This window comes from Convolutriloba macropyga, chromosome 5 (assembly GCF_964194025.1).
Source record: "Convolutriloba macropyga chromosome 5, txConMacr16.3, whole genome shotgun sequence".
NCBI lineage: Eukaryota > Metazoa > Xenacoelomorpha > Acoela > Convolutidae > Convolutriloba > Convolutriloba macropyga.
The window spans coordinates 35,400,807-35,415,975 of record NC_134472.1 but is presented as its reverse complement, the minus strand read 5'-3'; the positions used below and the strand labels follow the sequence as shown (position 1 = coordinate 35,415,975).

The 15,169-nt window shown below is 33.1% G+C and overlaps 2 protein-coding genes across 2 annotated transcripts in view; both read right to left on the bottom strand.

The window, feature by feature from the left end:
• Positions 1 to 15,169, bottom strand: part of LOC142339355 (uncharacterized) — a 243,356-nt gene that overhangs the window by 180,025 nt on the left and 48,162 nt on the right. The gene's annotated exons all lie outside the window — the stretch shown is intronic.
• LOC142339356 (trypsin-like) overlaps positions 142 to 15,169 on the bottom strand; it is an 81,512-nt gene continuing 66,484 nt past the window's right edge. The window contains exons 7-9 of the mRNA XM_075389353.1: positions 12,410 to 12,554; positions 11,712 to 11,858; positions 142 to 401 (exon numbers count right to left, since the gene is read on the bottom strand). Coding sequence (XP_075245468.1) covers positions 280 to 401; positions 11,712 to 11,858; positions 12,410 to 12,554 — 414 coding nt within the window. The 3' untranslated portion in view covers positions 142 to 279. The remainder of the gene's footprint in view (positions 402 to 11,711; positions 11,859 to 12,409; positions 12,555 to 15,169) is intronic.

The window sequence follows — 15,169 nt, the reverse complement described above, 5'->3', positions numbered from 1 at the left end:
AGGGGCCTTCAGCCCTCTAATTGATATAGTTCATAAAGAATATGCCCTAAAATATACAAACTAGACACTATGGTGAACACCAGGGGGCGCAAGTGGGAACTTGTTTCCTTTCTTTGTGATGTGAGCAACTTGATAACAAGCTTTAAGAAAAACATAAATTAAAACAAGGACTTATAATATTCAGTAAATTCAAATAATTTAAGAATTGATGTGAAATCGTTTAATATTCAAAAGTGCTTCTCTCTCGTCATCAGGATAATAGGAAAATTTTTCAGTCGTTTAATTTCGTAGCCAACAAATCAGGGACAACATTGCAGTCACTGCTGCAATTGTGATAGCTTTATGCGGCTGAATTTTCCTTCCGAATTGAGTTTTACCTGATCTTGTACGCGCTCTAGTAGCTGAAACATTTAAATTCGTCTTCATATGTGTAAGAATGAAATTTTGTTGAACTACCACGCGTTCCATTAACATTAATGATTAATTAATTCAAATATTCAAAATAAGTAATTTAATTTAGTTCGCTAATTTTATCGTTTTCTGAAAGCTGCTTTTATAAGGCCTCATAATTAATGGATGTATGGACAGTTCATTGTACTTCATAGAAATGATCAAGCTATGAAGCTAAGGGCATTTTTAGATCCTTTTCGGAAAGAGGTGAATGTAAAGAAAACAAAAGTCGGATATGCCAGCTGAAATGTTTGAATACTTGAGGACTTCTGTTAAAACTTCTTTCATAATTATAGGATAAAAAATTTCAACAGTTTTTAGTAAAATGTGGGCAGTTTATGAGATACATTTTCCTTCTGGATATTTTTCCCTCGTTTCATTTTTCCTTCTGGATATATTTTTATGGCCAAAAGCGTTTACTAAATTTTTATCGGTTTAACCAATTGTCAAAATTAAACGTTTTATTTTTAATTCAAAAAGGAGGCTCGATAATGTGAGTTTGCACAAAATAATCCGACCCCGCTCATCCACATTATTGACTTAATGGTCAATCAAATGAATAAGAGATGGAAAACTTACAAAAGTTAACATATATTATTCAACAAACCAATAAACGAATAAAGTAACGCTGCATTAGATGAAAATTGCCAAAATTGAGAATTAAAAAAACAGGCAAATGTAAAAGTCGAATAAAACATACACTAATTACACTCAAAACCTGATGCCTATGTTAAAAATAGACAACAACAAAATCAAAATGGATTCAGATACCATCTAAAATAAACGTATGAAACTGCAGATTACTAACAAAAAGATATGAGACCTATCCTTAATAAAACTCCGAAACATATAAAAAAATGACAGCAAAAAGGGCACAGTTCAAAAATAAGTTTCCATTTTGAAAACCACCCTTTACTAAGTAACTAAAACCATTAGCTATCAACTGAAACCATTGAAAAGATCATTTATACTTGTTGATGGATAATTGAGGAAGCATTTGAGACCTGTTAATCGACAATTGGTTAGGAAACAACTCAGGTATATCATTATCCAGATTAGGCCATACGACTACAAAAGTACAAAACAAAAGAAACAAAACGTTGTCGCAATCGCTAAAACGATTTTGTCTTCACTGAAGACACTAATAACAAAATTTCACAAAATTTTAACGCAAATGGAACCTCTCTTTTAGTGTGATATCATGGCTAGGAAAAAATGAACAACCTCAAAAACTCGCAGATATCCCAAACCGCATTTGAAAAAAGAAAATGCATAGTATCAAAGCCAAGAAAACTATTTGAAAACAAAACATTTGTATTGATTGAACTAGAAAAAAAGATTTGACCTATGTTTACAGATACCGAGCTACCTATTGACAGAGAGAATATAAAAAAGGACTCAGCACAAATAACAATTTTTACGGAAGCTCAAAGCATTTTACATAACCTTCGTTTAACATATGAGATTTTCAAAACATTTAAAACTTTGGTTAACTGAGAGTATTTCGGTCCTCTACTTTGATCTCATTTGATTAGAGTCTATGTGTAAAAGATCTATGTGAAAAAGACAAAACGAACTCTAAATATTAACCAGTATAAAAAACTCATAAAAACGCTTATGAAAATATTGTATAAGCGCCAAAGATATCAGTCAAAAGACTGTTTGTTGAGCCCACAGAAACATTAATTTTGGTTCACCAAAAATGTTATAAAACTTTTCAGTAATCAGACTAAGTTAAAAGTTGACAAAAACCAAGAACGAAAGAGAGTAAAGTTCAAATTTTTTTCCTATTCTCTCGAAAATATTTGATAGCCTTAAAACCACTGGTTATAGCATGAATCAATGAAATCGTTCATTTATGCCTCGAACGCTGATTGCCCATTATCAGCTCTTGAGACTAGGAAAAAACCGCCCTCAGTCTGATATCCTCCAGTCTGATTGTAATAGAAACTAAACCCCCACGAAAAAAAAATCCCCAAAGAAACAAACTGGATCGGCCCCCTTTTAGTTTTGCAATTGCTCATCAATAAATGCTTAAGAAACTGTTACAATCAAATGAAGTAAGCTCAAACATGTACTTATTTTAACAATATGCACTTTGTAAAAGCTGGCATAACAATAGTTTGAAGGCATTACGTATCTCAACGAAAAATTGTTGCACATACATTACGCACTCATAACGTACACTCATAACGTACACTAAAACAAGCAGATTTGCTTGATTTCATCGGGAATTTTTACTGCTGTCCGTGTCATAAGGTTAGTGTTAGTAGGGTGAATTTAGTTCAAAGTTGAAAATGGTTGGAATTATCCGTTAAAATTGTCCACGGTTTAATTTTTGTGTTATCGAAAGTGCCAAATAGGCAGGAATCAAAGAAAACCAAACTGATTTTCAATTAGACACAAGTTATTTTTTGTGGAGCTGCCAATTGCGGACTAGAAAGGCAAATCGTTGAATTGAACGTACTCATTATATGGCAAACAAAAAAATTAGTTTGTGCACTATGTCTAAGATAGTTTTTTAATAAAATTGAGAACTTTAGCTTGAGGACAATTGAATGCAACAATGACCGTGGAAACTAGTGACATAAATTGTGGACAAATGTGACAAATCATTGCCACATTTGCCCACGATTCGGCCAAATTGGCCAAAGGAGGCATAATGTACATTTCAGCCTTATATCAGTTTTGGTTTTATCAGCTACATTAAAAATGTTCAAAATGTTTTAATTGTTTGGGAATATAAACAACCCACGTAGTAAATTTGAGTTTCAGTATTCATATTAGGCCCCATGGTTGGCAAGGTATTGCCAATGTGCTCAATGCACAGCTTTTAAATATTCAAGTGAGGGTTTATTTCCGTGGGGATAATAATGTTTCAAATTCTTTTACAAAAATTTGGTGGGTTTTTCTGTTTTTTTTTCCGAAACCATGTATCTCACTTACCGAGTACTTCAGGAAATTCTGAAAAGCCGAAAATTTTTTTAAATCAGATTTACATGACGCCTGATCAACTCAATCATCCCTAAACTTTTCAATTGAACATAAAAACTTGATGATCGAGTGTTGAAAAGTTTCTTGTGATCAACGTAGTGCTGAAGGGATAAAATTGGCAAAGTGTTTTTTTTATTTTCTTCAGAAAGTTTTCTCAGTACTTTTAGCTATTTAAAGTTTGTATCTCCCTCTCCAAACATATTTCAAAAAATTTGACAACTGGACTCCTACTGAAAAATCTTTTCAAAAAAGCAGCTTACCAAAAGCAGATGTATTTTGAGCTTACAAATTTGTCAGCGTATGTTTATCAAGATCCTTTGAGCCGGTGATGTATATTGATTTCGAATCGCATGTTATTTGTTTTTTGGTTTTTATTTTGTTAATTATATATTTATACCAGTGAGTTGAATGCCAGTCGGGTTACTTTCTGTTTCATTGAAAATAACTAAAACTGAGCTGAGTGTCACATTTTAGATTTATTTGAAAGAAAATATCAAAATCCATTGTGGTACAAAAACAAGTGATTTTGTCAAGTAAACAATAATTTCCAAACAAAAATATGAGATTCTGAGTTCAACTTCTGTCCAAGTTTTTCATACCAAGCTTCAAACACTAAAAAAGTGCAGAAAAAAGTTTATTTAGTTATTGCTTATTTATTTTGTTTAGGTTTTGTATTCTGTGATTTATTAAGTGCTCTCAAAAATTTTATTAAACAACTGGCTAGAAATCCATACAACATGACTTCAAAAACACAAAATCACTGGAAGTGTTTGAATTATTCAAAATAGTACTTCTGTGCTTCTTGATACATCTTTCTCTGCTCAAACTAAAATCTAGGATAGAAACTCAAGTCAAAATAACAACTGATTTAAAAAATACCAGCGCAGGTCCCCTTTTTGTTTATGTTAAAAAGAATCTCAAGAATCCAACTTCACCGTTTTTACGGCAAGGTCAGTTTTCCATGCTCAGCAAAACCTATGAGGCTCAAATAAACCTAAAGGAAACTAGAAAAAAAAAATTTTTATCATGAAAATTTAGTGATGTATAATTTGTCAGATTAAATCACACTTGGTTGAAAAAATTAGGACATTTTTCACTGAAAATTAATTTTGCGTGAATCAAACTAGAAAAAAAGGAGGGCAGTAGTGACAAATATGGGCATTTCGCTCAACTCAAGAATGCTTAATAGTATTTTTTTGAAAAAAAACTGAAACACGAATCCCCAATTTGAAACACGTAAACAACCGCTGTGTATAATAGGTAACAGTTTTGTACTGTCCAGTAATTTAAAAATGCGTTGTTTCTTAATTGCAGAAACTTTGCAAAAGCAAAATTTGTCATAGTCAACGGTTCCAGCCACTAAAAAATAATCACTTAACTAAAAAACGATAGAAAACCAAAATCCTGAAAACTAAATTTTTTCAGACCTAAACTTTCAAAATCGTCAGAAACAAAGATTACTGACCGAAAGCAAAAACCAGTCCGTTCATTACGTCATAGAAAAACCAATGGTCATCCCCTTATTATAATTTAGTGATGATACGACAGAAAAGATTAAAAAACAGAACAAACAAGAAAGAGGCAAAAAAGCTGTCGAAACCACAAAATCAACAGGTTATGGACTAAAAAAATTATCAATTTATTTTTTCATTGTTAGAAAGTTCAAAGTTATCGTTCGTTTTTGAGATTTAATCGTTAAGAAAAAAATGATCAACAAAACCAAAAAAGATAAAATTATCAATAAATGTTTGTTAAAATTATTCAACTGTTGATACAAAACGCTTCAAAAATCATTTTCTGCCTGATTGGAGACCCGTTTCTCTGGTTTGCCCAACAATTAACATGCATTTTAACCTTGAATGACCTCTCGAATCGTAATCGTATTCGATATTGTTACAAATTCTGGTTTGCTGAAACATTGTCCTAAGAGAAGTTTATCATCCAAATGACCCCTATAAATTTATTTCAATTTTTTTCCTTTCTATTAAATTTTATTAAATGACTGGTCAAAAACGATAGATCAAACGACTGGTCAAAAAACAATAAAATATCTCGGAGTTTCCTCTCATAGCATATCATTGTTGAATCAATATATTCCAATTTTAATCAGAACAGAATCTCCTTATTTGCATACTAAACAATTCTGACAGACTGAGCATTGAATCAGCACAAAAATAATGACAACGGTTTGAATGCTGTTTGTCTGTGTATGATGAGATGGGGACCTCTGTTTGTCTGAGCATGATGAGACATGCATTCTACTTTCACTAGCGTTCTGCCGTCTCACTGAGTAGTCTGACAAGTATCAAGCAACATGTTGCAGTATGCGCATAGCAATTCCATAATTTAAAATAATGAATTTTTGAAAAATTCACGATGCTTCCAAAAAGTCCGCCCTTAGACACCAGCCTTCTTCTTCAAAGTTGTGCATTTACATCTTTCGGTTGAAAATGGTGTAGATTGGTGGAGGTCGGTGGGTCGGTGGAGGTCGGTGGCGCAGGTCGGTGGCGGAGGTCAGTGGAGGTCAGTGGAGGTCGGTGGCGGAGGTCGGTGGAGGTAAAAGGGGGCGGAGAGCGGAGGAGGTCGGTGGAGGTCGATGTGCGAGTAAAAATTAGTTGTTGTGTAGTAGTAGTTGTAGAAGTAGTAGTAGTAGCAGTAGTACAAGTTTCGCGCCTTCGCCCAAGCATTGTCAATCGTAGTGTTTATCAGTCTATTTCAGTTTATCTTTTTCCAGTGTGAATAGTAGGTTCAGTGGCCTTCATAGGTTGTGTATTTCAACTTTGATTGAAAAATGTTTGTTCCCTTTGTTGCTGATTGATTACGTTTGATTGAGTTGTTGCGAATATATTTTTTTATCGAAATGGCAGAAATCTCCCTTAAATTTTCTATTGAGGAATCAGTTCTTAACTGCGACTCATCATTGCTTCTTGCTATAGCCTATCCAGACAATAATCCATGCCATTGTATTCTTTCGTTTAAGTCATTTATTCCACCAGATGTTGAAAGGGAAGAGATGTTACTGAACTTGAATAGGAAAAGAGGGGCGCCAAATAAAAACATCTATCGTAGAATAGATCAAATGAGAAGAAATGGCTAATAAACAAAGTTTTAGCGTTATTAGAGTAACCGCATTCCCTTTCAGTCAGCAAAGCAAATGTTTTGATACTGAGCAAAATCAAACGCACAAAGAAACAGAATGAAAATCCGGAAAAAGGAAACCTCCATTTTGTTCGAAATTTAATGATGTTAGATTAATCCAACCTAATCATATTACAACGAATAAGTTCACACCTTTTACCACAAAAACTACGCGGACAACCAGCGCAAAAAATTTAAAAGGACAAAAACCGAACCTTTAGCGAAACTCATAGATGAACACTTAACCTGTAGATATCAAAACACGTTACTGCTGAACAAGATTTTTAAAAATTTCTAAAAATTATTAACAATAGATGTACAATAGTCAGTAATTCCAGCTATAAAATGAAACCACTGATTCAGTTAGACTGCATCACAGATCTGATGATATCCTTTTTTAAGATTTGGAGACAACAACAAAGGACGAATTGTCGACAAAGTTCAAATAACATGTGTTGTCTTTTCCCCATTCGTATCGAAATCATAAATTTGCAACAGAATCTAAACCATTGAGCAATGAGAAAATTAATGTGATTTATTTAGAAAAAACAACTACAAACTTTGTCAAAAACAATAATAGTTGGGAAAAAATCAGAAATCAAGGAGTTTTTCAATTAGAAACAATTTGAATGAAACTACCAGCAGAAATTATTGACCTCAAACTCTTAAAAATTCATCGATGCTCGCTAGAATTTCCAATAGTCTTTTTCTTTAATGATATTAGTAGTAATTAAAGAAAACAACAACAAAAAGTGACAAAACCAGACCAGTTCCAAACGTAAAAACATCGTAAAGATGCCACAAAAGCTCAAGTTTTCGACTGATAACATTATCAAAAACCCATTAATGCCTTGTTAGAAATCCCAATGCTACTTACCGTCACTGAAACTTACTTCGAAGAAAGCAGAAAGAGCGTCAAGTGAAGGCAAATCTGAAAAACTCTCAAATATTTCACAAAATACCTAGTGCCAGAACCGTAAAGCTCTAAACTGTTGACTGAAGATGCACAAAAGGTCACCTATGTCTTGTTAGAGAGTTCAGTTGTCTTCTCGTTTTTCAAACAGTGATTAGGCTTCTAAAAGGACAAAGAGTACTGGTAGAACTTTTTGAAATTTTTAATCGATTCGAAAGATATTATGTAGGGTCACTTTTGTCTTTCTAAACCATCAATTGGGCCTTTATTTGATATAACTAATCAACAAAACCAGAAGATTTTACAACACAAAGACGTAATCTGAAAAAATCACCATTCTTATGAAATCACAAGGAGCCAAATGAATAAGGATAGGTCGCTGTATATTGATCGATCTGAACAATAGCCTCGATGCAACGCTGGAACAGATGTGTCAGTTTTCAAAGCGTTAGCAGAAGAACAACAGAAAACATAACTGAATCGTGGCGGAAAAATTACTGATCTTTCCCATTATAGCCCCCCCCCCCCCGCTTAGTGGTCAGATAACCTATAGCCTTATAGCCCCACATCATGGTAATAATAATATAATGGGGGGCTATAATGGGAAAGAACCAAAATTATTTTCGACAGACTAGAAGGAGCTCGAATCTATTTATAGAAATAAAGTAAAACATTACACCAATTTTGGCGCACTTTTAAAAATTTAACTTTTAGCAGTGAAATGCCACCACTTGATTGAGCTGACACTAGTGAATTAGAGCGAAGTTCAGATAACTCAAATCAAATAAATAACAAGGAGTTGAAATTTGCTCGAAGAATTTAAACGCTCAAGCAATATTTTTGCTTGAAAAAGACCCTTACATTTACAATAATGACTTCTCTCTTTGTTCGAGAGCAATTCAAAACAGTAAAAATAGAAATCAAAAGTAGCATCTATCCAAGTGCAGTCAACATTATGCACGCGAAAAAATTATCTCTAAGATCCGAAAATAAATCTAATCAAAAACAAACCACTTCAAAAGCAGTTTGAAAGATTTTGAAGCGTCGAAACTAGTTAACTTTTTTTGTTTCTTTGTAGATTCTAGTATGATTAAACTTAGAGCTTTAGTTTGACTTCTCATTGACGTTATAAAATCGCAAAATGTGCAGATATCCTCGAAAAGTTTGTTCCACGATATAATCCAATTTATTTCCATTGTAAAAACTAAAATGAGACTACTAATAACAACAAGGCGACTCGGTAATGTGCGATGAAAAACCCAGAAATTCAAGCACATTTTAAAAAAATGGTGTATGAACAAAAACATAGCCTCCAAAGCAAATAACTCAGTGGTGGAGTAAAAATGGTGCATTAGATTGATGATATGTGCAAAAATTAGGAAAGCGAGTCAAGACGAACAGCAAAATCAAACAACAACAACAACAAAAATTAACTACATCAAAAACTTCATGCCCGTTTTAACAAACAAAATTTATTAACAAAGTCAAAAGAGCGTAAGATAAACCTGATTTTAATCAAAAAAACTTGTAATTCAACAGAAAATATATGGGAGTAAGGCTTGGTAACAATTAGACAATCAAGAACAAAAACAGTAAAGTTGAAACATTCGCCTGTTTTTTCTAAAACAATTAATTTCAAAGTAATGAAAACCATTAGAAATCAACAAAAAATTCTCATCGGTGAGCACTTACCAATGTTTCTATTGAAGGGATTAAGATCTGCCGGTATTCAACTTTTTATGCGGTTACAAAAAAAAGCAACAAATAGACAACAAACAAAAAATCAATTAAAACAGGGCAGAAAACGCTTTTGAAACCGTAAAACCATACTATGGGCCTCAAAATATGTTCGATTGCACTTTTTGCGAGCACCGGTAATGGATTATGTGACTTCTCATTAATGAAGATAGGTAACAAGTAGACAAAAAAGAAAAAAAAAGCGAAACTAAGTAACACTTTAATTCTTTTCGAACAAAAATTTTCAAAGACATGAACGCCATTTATTACAGAACGAAATAACTAACTAGTTTTGTAAATTCTTCCAGAAGAAGACCTTGAGAACTGCAATTATCCGGAATATGTCTTAATGTCAAACATGACAAAAATCAAAAACTAATTTACTTTATTTTCCGTGTCGAAGCCAGTAAAGTCAACGAATTCTTTAAAAACGTTATATTGTGTGACACCAATCCCTCTTGAAGCCTTCGCCTGCAACAATAATGTCATTTTTGGCCTGTAATTAACGAGACTAGACAACAAACAGACCAAAAAGGAACAGAATTGCGAAGTTAAAAAGTGTTTTTTTTAAGTTTAGAAAAGAATTGTTTTCAGAGTCATGAAAGCCATCAGCTATCTACTAATATTAGAATACCGGCTAATCTATTCTTCTATGAAAGCCAATGAAACCGGGTCAATCAACAGAAAATTTAATATGACTAAAAGCACAAAGTAAAACCGACAGTTAACTGAAAAAATTTAAAAAATTCAATTAAGTTCTTCGAGAGAGTAGTGTCGAAGACTTTGAAATCAAAATCTATATTTTCGAGGATTTCAAGATTATTAATAGTGCCTTATTTTGAAAGCCAATATTGTTATATATGAACTGTCAATAACGTGATTATGTGACAAAACTAGAAAACGTGAAAAATGGGCAAAAAACTAAAAATTAAAAAAAATGTGATTTCTAGTAGTAGCAAAGCCAGAAAACCAAAACTTAAGGCCTAATACCACTATAAAGATTGAATCTGATTTCAATAGAAAGAAGAAGCAGTCTCTCGTTGCTGACAATAAATTACAAGTTGACCAAATTAAGGACAAATTAGAGGCAAATTTCAAAAAGTCATTTTTTACTTAAAAAAAATCAAATAGTTTTAAAAGTCAAAAGGACCATAAGCTTTCAAGTAACCAACTAGATTCAAAAATATGAAACTAATTTGGAAGCCAATTGGACCTATCATTCGTGAGCTTTGATTTGAAATGTTCTGTTATTTAATTAATGTAGAAGAGATCGAATTTTTTTATGTAAAAGATCGACTGATTAAAATCCGGATTATTTTTTGGATTATACCAGTTCAAGATTAGTCCAAAACTAGCCCTTCTAATGCTCTTTGTTCAAAAGGAACACTTAATTATTCGAATTTCATAGATATTGATATTTTGTTAGTAAAAAATCAAAAATAGATGCTGCGTTTTTGACACTCAACTGATAAATTTAGAAGAGAACGGCAAACTTTGAATTACAGAGCACTCTCAACGGAATTTGAAATAGAAAAAGCCCCTTTTTGAGACTACAAAGATTGTTTTAGTGGTGTTTGGTTCTGTACTTCCTGTAAGTTTAATCAAACTGGACTAAAAAGAACTTATTTCGTGCTGTTTTTGATGAAAAAGTCTTAATTTTGAAGTATTTAGCCAGTTTTTTTGACAAAAAAATTTAAAAAAATAACATACCAAATTTTTTGTTGTTACAAATAAGAATCAACAACACGTTAAAAAATATTAAGTTTTAGCAAAATTGGCGAAGTTTTAGTCAAAGTTTCCTGAAAAAGTGAATAAAATCTCACCGGAATTCACTCTATTTTCTCAAAATTTAAACCTCGATAACTCCCTGTAATAAACGAAAATTTAAAAAATCTTTTTAATTCCATATTCTACGCTTGACAAGCTTTCTAATGATACCAGTCTCAACTATCTACGATGAATATATCGATCGGCCAAAATTGACTGAACAAAAAAACCATTTGAGTATATAGTTCCTTCCCCCTCAAGAGGGGTCGGAACAACAAGCTCGATATTGGGCTGCATGGTTATCAACATGACAAAATTATTGCTAATATTAACGTAATTGGGAAAAAAACTTTGGCGAAATGTTGAGAAAGAGAGTTGTCAAAAATTACGCTAAATCCCTCATAATCTTTCTACTGATACCACGCATTCTTTTGCGTCAAATAAATTTGTCGGCTGAAATTCACTAAAAAAACAGCTGTGCATATAGTTCCTCCCCCACTAAGTGGAGTCGGAAAACCAATTTGCAAGTTAGCGTTTACGTAAAACGTAGTTCGAAAAATTTCGGTATCTAAGTCTAGTCTTAAGAATTTCTGATTAGCAGACTCTCAAATATTCTACTATGGCTAAATTAAACTGTTTCCACGGAAAACATTAAAAGGAGCTATTTGCCACGCAGCATGATTCCACCGCCTCTAGGACTAGTATGTGTTACCTATTCGTTTACTATTCTGTGCCCCACCCTCATTGATGAGCCATTCGATTATATCTGGCACTGCTAGCTTCACGTATCCACCTGGCTTTCTGCCACAGTCTGGTGCCCTTGGTCCAATAGACACTACACCACAGATGTAAATTGTACCTTAAACATACTACATGAAGCAAAACGGCAGTAGGAGAAACAATTTATTTTTTAGAGCGGAACTATTATTTTTGAATAATTATAAATTAGTTGCTTCTAGTCTGGAGTATAAAACATACTCAAACTTCCTTTTGAGCAGCATGAACTGAGTACCCTAACTGTTGATTGAAATCACCCCAGACAAACTGCATATGCGTTTTAAAGACCACTTATAATTCTGTGGACATCTCACGTGGAAAATTTGACAAGATCATATCTATAGGAAAAGAAGAGCTTCGATATTTTTTAGATACTCTATCTTTAGATACGCTCAACTGCGATAAAGTAGAACCTGAAAACATATGCAGTTACAGTATATTTGCCAGCAAAATGTTTAGATCGCTACATGGCCGAGATTGGTTTTCTTAGAATTGATTTTAAAGGCTGATCATGAGCACGATGTCTGCAGGAGCTGAACCGTGTATTTATAGTCAATATTGGGCCACCTACTAGAATTATAAAGTCCTTTCACAAGCCGAGGTCTAAACCTAGGTGCGCTTGATCTACTAAACTGTTTTGATCTTCGCACTCCATTGGTCCTCCGGAGTCACCCTGGCAGGCATCCTTTGGTAGTCCTCGCGAGTCTACACCTCCTGCGCAGAACCTCGTCTCTTTGTACACACAATCAATTCCATCAACTACTTTGATTCTCACCATCTAGTCCAAACACAAGAACATCAATCGCCTCAACACTACCGCCTCCAAAATGACTCTTTACTTTTTCAGGAAATCATTTTAAATTTTAATACTCATTTACTAATCCATTTTTACAAATGGAAACGACCCAGTTGACAAAACCGTTCAAAGACTCTAAATATGTTTTCCAAAACGCACATTTATGATCAAACACGGAAAAAACATGGATGAAGACATGAAATAGAGGTCTGGCTCTTGCAGATTGGAGATCAGTTTATCAACAATTAAACTGCAATGAAATGTTTGCAGAGTGTAACAAAATTTTTTAGACAACACTCGAGAAACACACACCACATAGATATATTAGTTTTCAATAACCAAAAATACCCCTTCACATAAGCCATGGGTGACAAAAGAAATTAAACAGTTAATTGATGAGAAACATTGTTAATTAAATGACTACAAATTGACACAAAGTGGTGATTCATTTGTGTCATTTAAAAAATATTGCAACGTCGTTCGAGGGAAATCTATAAGATTATTGACCATCTAGACAGCAAAAACCAGGGCCGGAATACATCAATGCTTGTGAATTGAATTCCGGAAAATACGCTATTGGAACACATTATCAGATTTTCTTTAACGATTGTACTCAACAGAAAATTTTTCCAACACTTCTAAAGGATGCACACATCACACCAATTTTCAAAAAAGGAGATACATCTATTTTAACTAGATATCTTCGAATGTCCGTAACGAAATCTTTCGCGAAAAGTTTTTGAAAGATTTAATCATTCAGTTAGTAGAATATCTTTAGAACTGAAAAATCTTGAACAGAAAAAAAAATAAGCTTCCAACATAGAAAATCGTCTACTGGTGCTGTGTTTAACTTTATTGAAAACATAAAAAGATATCTGGACGATAAACCCAACAAAGGTGACGTGTTCTTGAATCTTGCAAAATCTTTCAATTCAGTTTCACACGAGATCTTTCTCAAGAGAGCTGAAATTTTCAATATCTCTCACAATCCTCAATTCTACTTCTCAATTCTTTTTTCACAAATTGAACACATTCAGTAAAATTGGGTGTTGACATCTCAGGTAAAGATAAATATTAATCACTGTGTTCTACAGGGAACTGGATAAGTACCTCTTATTTTTCTCTTATATGTGAACAATTTTTCAGAAAAACTACAAGGTACAAATAATGTTGTTCAATTTTCAAAAAACACTAGCATCATATGAAAATTTGAAAGTACAGTAACTTTTTAGTTAAAATTTGAAGAAATATTACAACAAACAGACAAATACCTGACCGAAAATCAAAACACATTAAATCCCGATGAAACAGATGTTTTTCTTTACAATTCATAAAAACCCTCAGCGTGATTTTGAAGTTGAAAAGAGCAAACCTGTTTTTCTTGTCACTATCTTGGAATAAAAATTGACTCAAATTGATCCTTTGAAAATCATGTGAACTCAATTTTATCTAAAAGGGAAAATGCAATTCATTCCTTGTATCTTTTAGGAAACTCCTTTAGAAGCATTAAGAGTAAATGTTTTGAAGTCAGTTCTACTCTCTGGTCTGATTTTCAGCGGAGCATTCATTCAAAATCTTACAGCAAAAAATATAAACAGCATAAATAGGCAAATTAACAGGGGAATGAAAGTTTGTTAGTTTCAACAAAAATTTGACCACTCCACTGATCTTCTCATTATGGACCGTATCTTGCAAGCCGAATTGCTCATCTCAAGAGGTAGCTCAATGAATCTACAAACAGATATAAGATACTGGGACACATCCAAAATATTTAAATGTTTACTAGTCACCGAAAGGCTAGACAGAACAAGACAGGTCAACTTATTATATAAAAGGACAAAAATGAAGTGGAGTAACAAATCTTTGATCTTGAAAAGCGTTCAAAAATGGAACAAATTGCCCTCTTCAGTAAAAACTTTTAACAGTAAAACTTGTTGTAAAATTATTTTAGCCGAGTTCTTGCTCGGTCAGCATAAGAAAATAGCCGTTAATAGACAAATAGGAGCCTTCAAATCCTATTTTTACCTATAAGAAAAGAACGAGAAGCCACATTTTTAAGATTATTATATTAATAGCAATACTGATACTTTGTGATTATTTTATATAACAATTGAAAGCATAAGGATATTTAACCTTAGTGTTAAAATCAGAATAACTTTTGTTTGCAAACTCAAAATCCCATTGAAGGAATGTTTGCTATTTCATCAAATATAATTTACAATTTTTAATAATTATATACGTTACAATTATTTTTATTCGCTTCTGCCGAAATAAATTTTGAGAGACCGTGAATGGCCTTTATTTCGCATCTGCCCATTTTTGCTATACAAATGCCCTTTATGGTAATGAAGCGGGCTCAGTTATATTACGAAAAAAGTATTTTTGTGTAAAGTGGTCGCACTCCGGTTGTCACCTAGCTCACGTGGGTTCGTGGCTTTAACTCGATTGAGAAGTTAGGCTCTGTGATCGTTCTCTGGTAAGCAGTAATGGTGGCATATATCTCCCGGTAATTGAATCACCATTTTATACAATTAAACGGGAACCTTAATAGTGATTTATCAAGTAATTTCAAATTAACTTTGTCATCGAGAAAGTTA